The sequence below is a fragment of the Onychomys torridus genome, chromosome 7 (assembly GCF_903995425.1).
Source record: "Onychomys torridus chromosome 7, mOncTor1.1, whole genome shotgun sequence".
Classification (NCBI taxonomy): domain Eukaryota; kingdom Metazoa; phylum Chordata; class Mammalia; order Rodentia; family Cricetidae; genus Onychomys; species Onychomys torridus.
In genome coordinates, this window is record NC_050449.1 from 102,058,019 (window position 1) to 102,073,715 (window position 15,697).

The window sequence follows — 15,697 nt, forward strand, 5'->3', positions numbered from 1 at the left end:
CTGTGCACCACCACTGCCCAACTTCAAAAGTCATTTATTTAATAAACTGCCTCTGCCCCTTTCTGGCAACTCAGCCTCCTTCCCTATACCTCCCATTTTCCTAGAAATCTTAGTGGTCCCAATCCCCCACCCCCAGACAGGGTTTCCCTGTGTAGCCCTGTAGCCCTGGAACTCACTCTGTAGACCAGGCTGGCCTCAAACTCAGAGATCCACCTGCCTCTACCTCCCGAGTGTAGGCCACCACTCCTTTAATGTGGCTCCATTTTTTTTTTTTTAAATATGCTTGTTTATTTTATATATGTGTGTTCTGCATGTTTACCTGCATGCCAGAAGAGGGCACCAGATCTTATTACAGATGGTTGAGAGCCACCATGTGGGTGCTGGGAATTGAACTCAGGATCTCTGGAAGAGCAGTCAGTGCTCTTAACCACTGAACCATCTCTCCAGACCCCTGTGACTTCATTTTTTTTTTTTTAAATTTAAGGGAAACATTCTCAATATTTAAAAAAAATTTTTTTAAACATTTCTTTTTTCTATGCTTGTGTGTGGGAGTGTGCCACAGCGCAAGTATAGGGGTCAGAGAGCAACCCCCAGGAGCTGGTCTTCCTTCTACCATGTCTGTCTCAGGTCACCTGGCTTGGTCTGTCTGTCTGTCTGTCTCTCTCTCTCTTTCTCTCTCTCCCTAACTGTGATAAAGAATAAAAATAAAATAAAAAGGAAAAGAAAAAAGGTTTGTAGCACACACTTGTAATCCCAGCACTTGAGAAACATGGGCAGGAGGATTGCTGCAAGTTTGAGGCTAGTCTGTTCTACACAGCAAGTTCGAAGCCAGCCTGACTACATAGTGAGACCTTGTCTCAGCCCCTCACAAAACAGATTTAGCTCAGTTTCGAGGCTGAAAGTTCCAAATTGGGCATCCCCCCGCCCCCCCCCCAACCTCACCCCCGCCCCACCCCCAACCTCACCCCCGCCCCACCCCCAACCTCACCCCCGCCCCACCCCAACCTCACCCCCGCCCCCCCCCCAACCTCCCCCCCGCCCCACCCCCAACCTCACCCCCGCCCCACCCCCAACCTCACCCCCGCCCCACCCCCAACCTCACCCCCGCCCCCCCCAACCTCACCCCCGCCCCACCCCCAACCTCACCCCCGCCCCACCCCCAAGCCCTTGTTAAGGATCTAATAGCATCATGACAGGAGTCCCTGAGGAAGAAAAGATCACATCTGGAGGTAGGACACCACACCACAGGGCTGGGTAGGCCAGACTTGCTTCTCTCTTGGGAGAACTTGAACATGAACCTTAGGAGTCAAAGGACAACCAAATCAGGCTTACCGGTTTTGCTAGAATCCGGCTGGCCACACGTGAACTGAGTACCCACTGTGTTCAGAGCACTGCTGCGTGCATTCCTCTGTGTGCATCACAGAGATAAGCCAGGCTGGTGGCCTGGGCAGCAGGTACCCTGGCAAGAAGCCCAGTCCACAGAGATGCCTGTACTGCAGCCTTGGGTGGCCCTCTGCTTCCCCAGGACCAGAGTCCCGACTCACCCCCATTTGGTCCTAGGTTTTTGATGCGACCAATACCACCCGAGAACGGAGAGCGATGGTCCTTAACTTTGGGGAACAGAATGGCTACAAGGTGAGGTCTCCTGGGTGCCCCTTCTGAGCTGAGTCTGCCCATCTGGGCCCTCAGCGGCTCCTTTCACAGCCTCTTGGTGCTGGGCAGTAGGGTGGCTAAGTGTAATTTGAGACGGAGGTGTGGTTCCTCTCCTGCTGGAGCTTGCTTTCCCAGGCTGTAGTGGGGGGTCCAGGATGCAGTGATGCATCCCTTAGCTAGAGGATGCTCAGGCCTGGTCAGCAAGGCCGTGGTGGAAGGGAGAGACCCTGGAAGGAAACGGGTCACTAACCATGTCTCTGGTTCTGCCCCTCCTCTCCCTGGTCCTCTGCCCTTGCTGTAGACCTTCTTTGTTGAATCTATCTGTGTGGATCCTGAGGTCATAGCCGCCAACATCGTGGTGAGTGGTGCATCTGATTTCCTTGGGATGGCAATGAGACAGGGGCCAGTGACAGTGACAGTGAGGTCCCTCCCCAGTTTGGGCTGATCCTGAATTTTGTGGGAGTGAGGAGGCAGGTGAGCCTGGAGTCCTGAGGACCAGTTATGGGAGGGTCGTGTGCGGCGTGGGCCTCCATCCTTGCTTCCTTTGTACCCTTCTCCTCTCCGGTAATCCCTGGACCGCAAGAGAGGAGCTTCAGCCAGGGGTGGCTGGGTGTTTCTATTTAAGACTTAGACTGGTTCCCCACTCTTTATCTATCTGTCTGTCTATCTATCTATCTATCTATCTATTTATTTATTTGAGCTGAGGATCGAACCCAGGGCCTTGCACTTGCTAGGCAAGCGCTCTACCACTGAGCTAAATCCCCAGCCCAGGTTTCCCACTCTTATGCTGTGCTCCTTGGTTATCTAAAGAATGGCTATGTCAGCTGGCCAGTGGCAGCGCAGGGCTGTAACCCCAGCACTCGGGAGGCAGAGGCAGGCCGGTCTCTGAGTTCGAGGCCAGCCTGGGCTACAGAGTGACTTCTAGGACAGCCAGGACTAAACAAAAGCCACATTGGTTTGAAAGATAGCTCAGGGTAGAGAAAGGGCCTCGGGCTTCGCACTGGGCAGCGAGTGAGAGACTGATTGAGACCTGGGAGCTTCAGAACCATTGCTGATGGGAGCGGCCCCCAGCCTGGCCCGGCCCGGCCCACCTCCCTGACCCCGCCTAGCTGTATATCCTTGCTTCTGGCTCTGCCGGGACTCCAGTCCTGATGTGTCCTTGCTCTGTGCCTGACCCTGGCAGCAAGTGAAGCTGGGCAGTCCTGACTATGTCAACCGGGACAGCGATGAGGCCACTGAGGACTTCATGAGACGCATTGAATGCTATGAGAACTCATATGAGTCCCTGGATGAAGACCTGGACAGGTGAGCGAGAAAGCACGCAGCCTGCGGCTGCAGTGAGTGCGTGGTGGCAGTCTACTTGGCCAGCTCATTGTGGCTCCCTCTGGTGGCGGCTGGGGGAAGTACACCAAAAGGTGGAGGCGGTCTGATCTCGTTTCTTTCCTTGGGGCAGAAATCTGGGCAAGAGGTGATTTACAGAACAGCTGTTGCCTCATCTGGAGCTCTACAAGTCAGGACTTTCTCCTGTCCCATCATAAAATCAAGCCTAATTTCTATGCAGAGGGTCTTTTCAAAAGGCATTTGCAAACATTTCCTGTGCTTCTTTCGATGTGCAGTTGGGGGTGGGGCGCAGCACGATCTTGCCTATGAACAGCAGTCAGTGGCCAGTCCTTATCAGGTCCATCTGCCCGCCTCTGGGATAGAAGAGTGAGCAGCAGTGTTGGTTCCAGGGGCTGTAAGGTCCATAGCGGGTGCCCAGCTGAGGCACCTACAGCTGAGATCAGCACCATCTTCAGCCAAAGGCCAGACAGTGAGTTTATTCAGGCCTTGGAGGGTCCACTGTCTCTGCTGCAGTGAACTGACGGTACCATTGTACTGCAAGGGAAGCTGTGTAAATAAATGATGGGTGTGTTCCACCAAACTTTACAGAAAACAGCTTGTGGGCAGCATTTGAGTTGTTGACGGTAGTTTGCGAGTTCTGGACTCTTGGCATAGCGTAATCAGCAGTAGTTAAAGAAATAGCAGTGGAGCCGTGGTGAAATCTTTCCGTCACCATAAGTCATAATTATGGAAAGATGTGGGAGTGTAGATTGCACTCAGTGAGGCTGGAGTGTAAACACACATTAGTGTTTATAATTACATATGAATATATAATGCGTGTGAACCAAGGAACACAAGCAGCTGCTAGACGGATGGCTTCTGGGGTGCTTATAGACTAGTGGTGCCTGTGTCGGCCATGGTGACACACCTTTCTTCTCTCTGCTGGGCTCTGCAGCCAGGCTGGAGCTGAATGGCACTTGGACCTCTCCGAGTATTGGCCGTGTTGTTTCCCCGGGTCTTCCCAGTAACGCTTCTTGCCATTCTGCAGGACCACTGCACTAGTGGGCTTCTCCGGAGAGCCCCACTTAGGCCTGTCAGCAACTGCTGCTCCTGCTTTTGTTGGTAGTATCAAGGCAGCAGGCATACATCGAGACCCGTGCTCTTTCTAGACAGTGAGAACTCCAATGAGAATATCCAGGGGGCCGTTGGCTCCGTCACAGCTCATCCCCACCACTGCCAACATAAGTGCGCTCTGCAAGCAGAAGCACCACACACATGCCAAGTGGGGAAAGTGGCCAAGGTGGGCTTGTCAGCAGCTGTCGCCAGCAGCACCGTCCTTCTGTGCTTCTCAACCTGTTGTTACCTGATGCGGAGGGGGCAGCTCCCTGGCACATAGATGACCTTGACTGTGTTCCTTGGGAAGAGGCTCAGTGGAGAAGGAAAGCCGACCAGGAACCTTGGGGAGTGGAGAGTTCGCCAGCTCCCAGGTCAGCCCTAGGGAAAGCTGTCTTGGTTCAGCTCACAGAGCCCAGAGGGAGGCAGGAAGGGCCTGGGAGTGCACAGGTGGCAATAAGTCATCACGTGACTCAACTGGCGGCTTCTCTAGCTGTCACCTTCGAAGCATGAGTGTTGAATCCCTCACAGTGCTTGTCTGTGTGTCACTGTGGTGTGTCACTGCTGCCTTACCCTGTCACTTGCACACCAGCTCACAGGACTGTGTGTTGTGATCTCAAATCCAGTGTGAGAGTTGCGGGCTTTATAGCTGGCTCCTGTGGCTGCCCATGTGCTTCCAAGGGCCTGGCCACCCTCACAGGGCCTCTCTACCTTCTCTCTGGCAAGGGATCTGTCCTACATCAAGATCATGGACGTGGGCCAGAGCTACGTGGTGAACCGTGTAGCTGACCACATCCAGAGTCGCATCGTTTATTACCTCATGAACATCCATGTCACACCCCGCTCCATCTACCTCTGCCGGCATGGGGAGAGTGAACTCAACCTCAAGGGTCGGATTGGTGGGGATCCTGGACTATCTCCCCGGGGCAGAGAGGTCAGTGTGTGTGTGTGTGTGTGAGAGAGAGAGAGAGAGAGAGAGAGAGAGAGAGAGAGAGAGAGAGAGAGAGATGTGCATCTGTGCATTGGTACCTTGTACACTGGGTGGCAGGATGGATATATGAATATGTAGGGGGACTTCTGTAGCCAATGTGCACTTGAGGTGGACAGTCTTTACTTGGTCTAGGATGTAGGGAGGGTGATGTGGCACTAATCAAATGCACTTGAGCAGAAACCAGCTGAGCCCTTTCCTGGCAGGGTTATACTACTGTTAGAGTGGCCTGAGTCCCAGCTGTGCCGCTAAAGGCCTTCACAGTTCAGGGAGTCACCGAAGACTCACAGAAGAGGCCACATGGCCTTGGGACAGTGGATCAAGATGGGGGAACCTGACAAATACGGGGTTGCTCCTGGGGCCTGGGGAGAATCACAGAACAGCACTTGGGTGTGGGCATCACTGGGAGGTGAGGTGATTTTCAACTAAACCTACATCCTGAGGTTGACAGAACCCCACTGACCTCATGCTTTGGGGTCCTTTGAGGCAGCCCAGGAACCTGTGGGGCTGAATATGCTGTGATGTGTTTCAGTTTGCCAGACATCTGGCTCAGTTCATCAGTGACCAGAACATCAAGGACCTGAAGGTCTGGACGAGCCAGATGAAGAGGACAATCCAGACGGCAGAGGCGCTGAGCGTTCCTTATGAGCAGTGGAAGGTCCTCAATGAGATTGACGCGGTAACTGCTGTCCCTCATCCCCTGCCTGCCTCTTGGGCACTGTCCTCTGGGTCAGGGAAAACCTCTGTCCTGAATTTGTGCTCATTGTGGTCTGGAGAATAATCTATGATAGTCATAGTTCTGGTGTTTAAAATAATTATTGATTTATTTTGTTTTTGTGTATGTCTGCACACGTTGATGCCAGTTGCTTTTCCGGAGGTCAGAGGACCACCTACAGGAACTGGTTCTTTTTTCACCTATGTGGGGCCTTGGTGGCAGGAGCTGAGCCACATCACTGGCCCTACTTCCAGCTTTTAATGAATGAGCTTCTTTTTTTTTTTTTTTTTTTTTTTTTGGTTTTTCAAGACAGGGTTTCTCTGTGTAGCTTTGCGCCTTTCCTGGAACTCACTTGGTAGCCCAGGCTGGCCTCGAACTCACAGAGATCCGCCTGCCTCTGCCTCCCGAGTGCTGGGATTAAAGGCGTGCGCCACCAATGAATGAGCTTCTTAAATGTGTAGCAAGGCAACAGTCAAAGAGTAATCAGTTGAGTCTCGGTGCTCACCATCACCACATCTGATGCTCACAGCACCCAGGAGTCAGCTTGGCACACTCAGCTTACATTGGTCTTGTTTGAACTATACCATCTGTTTTTCTACTGGGTTATTTAAAGCAAAGTCAAGCATAATATTTCCTTTCTATCTGTATTGCTGGAAATAAACTAACGACTCCTTGTTCTCATTAATAGAACCATGTCTTCATTAAGAAACTTAAAAAAAATAGCCATTAGCACTAGGCATGATGATTTATACTTGAACTCTCCACGTTGAAGCTGAGCAGGAGGGTGTAATGTGTTTAAGACCACCTGGGCTATAGAGTGAGGACTCTGTCAAACCACAAAACCAATTAAAACAACAGCGGAAAAAGAAATAAGCGTGGTGGCCACATCTTTAATCCCAGCACTCGGGGGCCAGAGGCAGAGGGATCTCTGTGACTTTGAGGTCAGCCTGGGCTACAGAGTGAGATCCAGGACAGCCAAGGCTTCACAGAGAAACCCTGTCTTGATAAAAACAAAATGAAAGAAAACAAGCAAAGGAAAGAGAGGTGTGGAGGACACCGGAGATGGGGGGGGGGGGCAGTTTCCTGATGACAGCAGAGTGAGGAAACCTCAGTTATCTGACACTACAGTGGGAGTTCGATGGGTTTCCCTGAGCTTAGGCTAGGGGCTCTGTGTTCTCTTGTGCATCTTTAAGAATTTTTATTTTTATTCAAGTATGTGTGGTTGTCCATGGAGGCCAGAAGAGAGCCTTTTAGAGGAACACAAGTCACTTCAAGCACAGACTTACGATCTGACTGCTGCTGTGGTTCCCAGCCTGGCAGGTGTGGCTGGCTTCTCTGCAATTACAGCGTCAGAGGGAAATGTGTCTCTGCTGACGCTTGAGGTCTCCTTCAAGCCCCCATGGGTGTTACCAGGATTCATCTCTTCAAGGCTGTAGAGTGAGGGCCCGCTGTCTTCCTGGCTGCCACTTGTCAGTAACTAAGCTATAGGACAGCCATAGTTCCTTGCCATATGGACCTCTTAGAATCTGACAACTTATTTCTCCAGTCAGTAAGAAAGAGCCTGTCTCTCCAGTTGATAAAATGGAGTCTTACATTACAGTGTGACCGTGTGGTTGACAGTTTATTGCCTTTGCCATAATCTGTTGGCTTAGAAGCAGGCCTCGGACCCTGCTCACAAGGATCTGAGAGAAGGCCTGACTCACTCACAGGGCTCGCTGCAGGGTCCTGCCACCATGCCTTTACTAAGTGCCCACTTTCCTCCCTAGAGTCAGACCACCATTTTCTTCAGTCGTCCAGTTGGCTGGGCAGTGGGGAAGGCAGCAGTTACAACTGTTGCTGAACACACTGTGTTCTCATTAGCTGTGGCTAAGAGGTACAGGCAAGGCGTCATTTTACTGTTGTCTGCCATTGTCTGTGTGGCTGACATTTCCAGAAGGAAAGTTTGTATGTGTAATGCATCGGTTTCAGCATCTGTAATTAGTTCCTTCAAATTCTCTGCACCCTTAGGTTTTTTGTTTTTGTGAATTTGGTCATCATAAAGTAATAGTTGAGTGTTGTTAGACTATAATTACAATTCTGTTTGGTTTTTTTTTTTCACATTTCTGTTTTGCTCTATATATTTTACTGTTTGCTGTGCCTATTTTGATTTTTAATATAAAATAATTCAAGTCATAACTTGTGTGTTAGTAGTGCTTGCCTAGCATACAGGAAACCCTAGGTGGAGTTTCTGCACTTGGAAGGCAGAGCCAGGAGAGAGAGAAGTTCAAGGTCAACCCTGACTACAGTTAGAGGCTATCTTCAGCTACATGACACCCTGTACTAAAAAAAACAAAACAAAAAACAAAACAAAACAAAACAAAACAAAAAACCAACTTAGCGATATGAATTTGTGGTCCACAAAAAGAAACAGATTGTTTCTGCTTGTCCTTGGAGTTTTAGGGCAAAAGCCCTTCTCTAGGAGCTCCACTGCAGTATGACAGTCAGAGACAAGGCAACAGACAGGGAAAGGAGATGCAATCAGTGTGTGGCGAGATGATACTGAGTTCAGTGACCCCTCGGGCCATCCCCAAGAGACTGAGGGGAACTCTGAGATTTCTTTTAAAGGGGAACAAAGAAAAGAAGGGTTTGGGGTTTGCACAGCTGCCGGAACAGGAAGTCTTGGTTGGTCAGGCTAGTGGTCTGGTCACTGGTTCCTCTCTAGCTCTGAAAGGGGTTCAGGAGGAGCAGTTATCCTGTCACCACTGGAGGGGGACAGTCTGGGGTGCAGCCTCACCTGCAGGGGTGAGCTCGCTGTGGGATGATCTGTATACAAAGCCTAGGGAGTTGTTAATTCCTTATCATAAGGATGTTCAGAGTCAGTCTTGCCTCTGGAAACCAAAGTAACTTTCAGAGGAGAAGGGCAGAGGAGAGGAGGGGAGGTATCAAGGAAGCAAAACAGGACCAGACAGGGACAAAATACAGGTAGTTAGGCTGACGCCGGTCATGTCTTCATGGTGACGGAACCCAAGGGCTTAGAAAGGGACTGCTCATAAAGAAATGGATAGGTGATATGGAAGTCGTGAAGCATACTGTGTTGAGCCGACCTCCTTACAGTCAGGATGATTGCTGTCACTGTCCAGGACAGGAGAGCAGAAAGAAAGGTCAGCTTGTGAGGTGGGATGGCCCTTGTGAAGACCCAGCCTGGGAGTGACCAGCTCACTTCCCTTCCTGTGGCCTGATAGGTACAGTTGGTAATGGTCAGCTCTGTGCAGTTAGGGCAGTGGAGAGGGGAGAGGAATCTGGAGGTGCACACGAGATCAGCACCCTACCCCCACCCTGGCTGTCCTGGAATTCTCTATAAACCAGGCTGTCCTCAAAGAGATTCACCTGCCTCAGTCTCCCGAGTGCTGGGATTAAAGACGTGTACCCCCACACTCAGCCTAGCATCTCCTTTAACACTTCTGTTTGTTTGTTTTTAAGTGATGTTTATTTATTTATGTTTTTTCTTTGGGTATCTGTAACACATGCCATAGTGTGTCCAGAGGTCAGAGACAACTTGCTGGAGTTGGTTCTCTCCACCATGTGGGTCCTGGGGATCGAACTCATGTCCCCAGACTTGAAGGCAAGTGCCTTTATCTGAGTCATCTTTTCAGCCTCCAGCACCTCTTTAAGGTTGTTGTTTCAGCTGAGTGTGCTAGCACACACCTTTAATCCCATTACTTGGGAGGCAGAGGCAAGGGTCTCTGAGTTTGAGGCCAGCCTGGTCTGCATAGTGAGTTCCAGGACAACCAGGGCTACCAGATAAACTCTGTCTTTAAAAAATAAATACACACACACACACACACACACACACACACACACACACCCCTACTCACCAAGATATGGAGCCCTCAACAGACCAAAGCCCAACTTGGTGAACCATGAGTTTTATTGAGGTTATCTATAGGAATGGGGGTGACTCACTTATAGGAGCAGAAAAGACTCACAGACAGCTGCATCACCGATGCCCACTCCAGCATGGGTGACATCTCACAGCAACTGGAACCTGGAGCCCACTGCACAGCCTGCAGGCAGCTCAACAGGCTGAAGAGTGTCTGTTGTTGGTTTTTGTTTTTTGATTTTTTTTTTTTAATTCTTTGCTCTTTGGGGCGCCACCAAGCTCCCTCATAAACGCACAGAGACTTATTCTTACTTATAAATGCCTGGCCTTAGCTTGGCTTACTTCTAGCCAGCTTTTCTTAACTTAAATTGTTCTACCTTCCTTTTGTCTCTGGGCTTTTACCTTTCTCTATTCTCTATTCCTTTCTTTCCTTCTTACTCCATGGCTGGCCATGTGGCCGTGTGACTGGGTGGCCGGGTGGCCGGGTGGCTGGCCCCTGGTATTCTCCTCCTTCTTTTCTCACTCCTGGCTCTTCTCTTTTTTTCCCATTTATTCTCTCTGCCTGCCAGCCCCACCTATTTCTCTCTTCTGCCTAGCTATTGGCTGTTCAGCTCTTTCTTAAACCAATCAGTTGTTTTAAACAGGCAAAGTAACACAGCTTCACAGAGTTAAACAAATGCAACATTAAAGAAGGCAACACATTTTGCATCATGAAACAAATATTTCACAACATAAAAGAATGTAACACATCTTTAATATTTTAAGTGTCCTTTCCAAGTAACTGATCTAAACCTCTTCCAGGCAGCTCAGCTGGTTTCTACTTTGGTCTGGTCTCAGTCTTCTTTGCATCTTGGCTTGTCTGAGCATCTTTTGCAGCCCAACTTGTCTGAGTCTTCTTTTGCAGCTTTTATCACTTACTTTGGCAAGAAGAGTGGCCTAGTAATTCTGGTCAGTTTCAGGGACTTCCTGAAGCTATTTTGGGTTGTTTACCTTCCTGGTCCCTGTAGGATGAAATGTTTCAATCTTGTTTTAAACTATTACACAACAGTCATTGATAATTTTGTTGTTTTTTTTCCCTGTCGTTGTTTAAGGCAATCTCTTTTCTCCTCTGTAACCCAAAACAGCACTGAAATCACTATGTAGTCCAGGCTGGCCCGGGACTTACTGCTATTCTGCTTAGGGGTGAGCAGGGAATTTTTATTGTTCTATTTGTTGTAAATTTATATAGTTTATGTATGTGAGTGCTCATCTGCATGTACATCTGCAGGCCAGAAGAGGGCAACAGATCTCATTATAGATGGTTGTGAGCCACCATGTGGTTGCTGGGAATTGAACTCAGGACCTCTGGAAGATCAGCCAGTACTCTTAACCTCTGAGCCATCTCTCCAGCCTGAAGTTTTATAATTTCAAAGAGCCTTCCCTCCACTTGTCACACACCCTGCCACCTATATGCAAACTCTCAAATGAGGCCTTAGGGCAAAAGTAGTAGACAGGACAATGTAAAGACATTCCCTCTCTCTCTGTCTCTCTCTTTGTGTCTCTCTGTCTCTGTCTCTCTGCCTCTGTCTCTGTCACACACACACACACACACACACACACACACACACACACACGCGCACACACACCCGCATGCAGATTCCTGGGAACCACATATTAGATTCCATGGACAAAGAGAACTCAGTTTACAGGTAGAATTCAGGTGGTTAATCAGCTGACCATAGCAGGGCTCCAGCAGGCCTGAGCAGGGCAAACATGGTGCTAACAGGCTTTGCCCTCCCCTCCCTCTCCCTTGTAAACCATAGGTTACATCCCTAAAGCTGGCCACCAAGGTCTGTTCCCTTATTTGGACACTTTCTTATGTCAGATTCATTCCTAAGACCGAGCCCCAAATCCATCTGTCAAAGTATTGAAGTCCAACAGTCAAACACCCCCTTTTGGCTACCCTAAATAACATGCCCAACCGAAACATCCCACCTCATCCTCGCCCATTCTAACACAGACCTCCCCTTCTCCTCTTAAAAGTCACACAGCCAGGTCATTTGCTGCTGTTTTTCTGCCTCAGTCAGAAGTCAGCCAGTTTACTTCCCCGCTTAATAAAGGATCTCTGTGAAAACGAGTGTTTGGGTGTGGGTATTCCACTGTGTGCTGGTCCCTTCAGAGATAGTATATTTGATTATCTGAGTAGGCTCAGAGTTGTCATAGAGGTTTTCCAAAGTGGAAAAGTGAGATTTTTTTTTAAAGATTTATTTATTTATTACCCATACAGTGTTCTGTCTACATGCCAGAAGAGGGCATCAGACCCCATTATAGATGGTTGTGATCTGCCATGTGGGTGCTGGGAATTGAACTCAGGACCTCTGGAAGAACAGCCAGTGCTCTTAACCTCTGAGCCACCTCTCCAGCCCGAGATTTTTTTTTGACTTAAGGGTTTCTAAATTGAAAATTTGAAAACTTTGTTGTTTTTCTGAGACAGGGTTTCTCTGTGTAGCTTTGGTGCCTATCTGTAGACCGGGCGGGCCTTGAACTCACAGAGATCTGTCTGCCTCTGCCTCCTGAGTGCCAGGATTAAAGGTGTGCACTGCCACTACTACCTCGCAAAAACTTTTCTTGCTATGTAGCCCTGGCAGGTCTAGAACTTGTAAACTGGAATTGTAGGTATGTACCTGGCTCTTAAAAATGTTTTACCTGGCCGGGTGGTGGTGGCGGCGGCGGCGGTGGCGGCGTACGCCTTTAATCCCAGCACTTGGGAGGCAGAGGCAGGCGATCTCTGTGAGTTCAAGGCCAGCCTGGTCTATAAAGCAAGTTCCAGGAAAGGTGCAAAGCTACACAAAGAAACCCTGTCTTGAAATCAACAACAACAAAAAAGTGTCATGGGCCTGGCGTTGTGGCTGAGTTGATAGAATGCTTGCCTATCACACACAAAGCCCTGGACCTGATCCCCAACAGTACATAGTGACACATGTGTATAATCTCAGCATACAAAGGCACGAGAATCAGAAGTTCAAGGTCATCCTCAGCTATATAGTGAGGGCAACATGGGCTACATGAGACCCTCTCTCAAAATGCAAAACAATAACAAACCAACCCTGTCTCAATGTAAGGACCTACTTGAGGGCTGGTTTGTGAGCTCAGTGTAGGCCAAGAGGAGCATGTCTCTGTCCCTGCAGGTACGGCTATTTCATGCTTCACAGGGTACCACTCCTGACCTATTCCTACAGTTTCTGGAATCAAAGGAAGCTGTTGAGGGCTCACCGGACAGCCTTGTGGAGCTGAGGGAAGTCTCAAGCCCCCCATTCCTCAGGCCTGAGATACTCGAAGCTCAGCTGGCCAAAGATAGAATTGGGATGGATAGCTTTGTGGGGGTCATTCATGGTGAGAGCTTCAGGGGCTTCATGGGGCCCTGTGGCTCAGGCCTGAGGAGATAAACCATGTTACAGACTAAATATCCAAAGGCTGCTAGAGCCAGGAAGGAGGTGTAGTCAGGAACTGAGCCTCCTCCCCGCCCCTCCCTCCCCAGCTGACCAGTCCTCAGATGGCAGGTGGCGTGGCCTTGCTTTGGGCAGCACCCGACCTGCTTTCAGTGGCACATGGCGTGGGTAGCACCCTCACGCATGCTTGCCCTGTCATCTGGACACCCAGCAAGGGGTGCCTCATGCTTAGGCAGCTTGGGGCCTTCCAGCTGGGACTCCTGAGGTGAGATGTGTATCTATCTGGCCCCAGTGATCAGGACAGCAGGAGTGAGGTGTCCCATCTATTCCTGAGCAGGGGGAACATTCTTTGCCTTTATTGTTGTGCAGAATGTAGACATATCCAGGCCTTCAGAGGAAGCCCTTGTCACAGTCCCTGCTCACCAATGACCACGTCTCATCCAAGCCCCTTGGGCAGGCCCTGACTTCTGCAGAGGAGGTCACTCAGGCCTCCCTGGTGTTTGCAGTACTGATGCTGTCAACATGCGGGGACACTCCTGAAGCCATGGGCAGCTAGCAACACTCAGAACCCTCAACCTAGCCCGCCTGCCTCCTTGTTGACAACCAGTGACGGGGTGGGTGTGGCTGCTGACCTGCTGCTGAGCCCCTGCTGCTGGCCCCTCTGTACAGCCCTCAAGCAGCCCACTCACCAGGCTGGCTGCTTCATGAACTCTGTGACCTTAAATGTGACACCGAGACAAAAAGTCTCACTAGGATGTCCCCACTGCGGCCCAGCTGCCTGAAAGGGGCCATGGCCCTAGAGAGCTCCACTGCCACTCTTGAAGCCACAGGCCAGATCTTCGTGGGACCTTATGCTGCCTGAGGTGAGGGGGAGCCTTTCCTTCCCTGCCTGGAACAGAAGAGTGGAACAGAAGAGCTGTCACCCATATTTGTGGGTGTTCGTGAGAACTGCGTGTTCTCCTTGGTGTTTAACACTGAATAAGCAGGAGGGCAGCTTACGTGGCGCCCTTCCTAATGTCTACCAAGTTGTACACTGAAATATGGGATCGCTGCAACTCAGGCTGCCTTGTCCTAAATTCTCCCACGGGGGACCGTGTAATGGCAGGGCAGCCACATGAAGTACCTTCTTGGTGCATACACCAAAGTGCTCATGGAAGCTGGTCTCCCCCACCCGGCTGATGCTGTCATTGTCTACACAGGACTGAACACTGGTGACCGAGACATGCCTCTGTCAGAAATGGCTCAGAACTGGTAGTCCTGCAGATTGTCTTGTCTGTTGACCTCCACCTGTAGGACTGAGGAAGGAGAGGAGAAAACACAGAGGCAGCCCTAGCCGTGGGGGAAGTCCCCAGCCCACTCCAGTTTTGGTTCATAGACAACTTAAGCCTAGTGAAAACAGCCTTATGAAGCCTGGTGCCTCTCATGCCCTGAGTTCTTGTGGTAGCAAAGTCAGGCTCCATGTTTTAAGCAGAGTGACAAGCAGGCTGTGAAGCAGGGCAAGAAACTGTCTCTAGCAGCAACCAGTGCTCTGCTGTCCACAGAGTAGCCATGGGGAAGCCAGGCCCAAGTCTGGCAAAGCAGTCTACCTTTGCCAGCTGTGCCAACCCTAGGCTCTGTAGCTTGAAGATGCCATCTGCCTCCGAGAAGTCAGTGCCATTATCCCCAGCCAGTAACCCCTCGGCAGCTGTGGACAAACTGCTGGGGCTAGGACTGGGGCATGACTCTCCCGGACTCATCAGACCTCCAAGCCCTAGCTTGGAGCTAGAGGACCATACCTCTGCCTTTGGGGTGTGGGGTCTGCAACTTTTGCTCCCCTGCCTCAGAATCTGAGTGATGTTGGTCCTGTTATCTCGACACACTTGTTAGTCACAGCAGATCCTGTGTGAATACACAGCTGTGAATACATAGCTGGATGCTACTTGAGGCATAGACCACCAAAGCCTTTTTCCTCTGTGCCCAGGGAAGACAGGAATTGCTGGACCCTGAGATCTAAGAGCCTAGGTAGGCTTGGGGCAAAAGGATGTCAGTGGAGCAGGGCATGTGCTAGAACAGTCCCTCCCTCAAGCACTTGGAAGTGGCCTCTGCAAGGCAGCTGCATGCAGGCTGGCCACCAGCTTTTAGCTGAGATGGTTTATGGGCAGAATTGCCGACATTGTCCTGTTTTCCCTAGAATGGGTGGTTTTGGAATTCAGTTGTGCATTGCACTGTGTCCAGCATTCTTTGCAATAAATACTTTTTAAAAACCAGCAATTTGAGGTGGTATTTTATAGCTAGTTCCCCCCCCCCTGTGTGTGTGTGTGTGTGTGTGTGTGTGTGTGTTGATTTGAAAAAAAAAAATGGCCCCCAAAAGGATTAGCATTACTAGGAGGTGTAACTCATATGAATTCACAACATGCCCCCACGGTTGGGCATGCCTGGCGGACCTAGACACTTCACTTCCGCCTAGCCATTTCTGGGTCAAAATGTCTCACGTGACCAGGACCCTGTGGCTTTGTGTGGTTTAGTAAAGCTCAAAGCACAACCATGTGATCTACGTGCATGCGTGGAGTAGCCACGTGAGTCTGTACACAAGCGCAGCCCAGTCTTTATAAGCCGGCACCATATTTCCTGGCTCCTCTTTC

The 15,697-nt window shown here is 50.2% G+C and overlaps 1 protein-coding gene across 1 annotated transcript in view; it reads left to right on the top strand.

Annotated features, from left to right (window-relative positions):
* Window positions 1–13,938, top strand: part of Pfkfb4 (6-phosphofructo-2-kinase/fructose-2,6-biphosphatase 4) — a 29,281-nt gene extending 15,343 nt beyond the window's left edge. Inside the window, exons 5-11 of the mRNA XM_036193657.1 lie at window positions 1,561–1,635; window positions 1,955–2,011; window positions 2,837–2,958; window positions 4,813–5,020; window positions 5,607–5,753; window positions 13,166–13,341; window positions 13,746–13,938. Coding sequence (XP_036049550.1) covers window positions 1,561–1,635; window positions 1,955–2,011; window positions 2,837–2,958; window positions 4,813–5,020; window positions 5,607–5,753; window positions 13,166–13,341; window positions 13,746–13,938 — 978 coding nt within the window. The remainder of the gene's footprint in view (window positions 1–1,560; window positions 1,636–1,954; window positions 2,012–2,836; window positions 2,959–4,812; window positions 5,021–5,606; window positions 5,754–13,165; window positions 13,342–13,745) is intronic.
* Window positions 13,939–15,697: the final 1,759 nt, after the last annotated feature.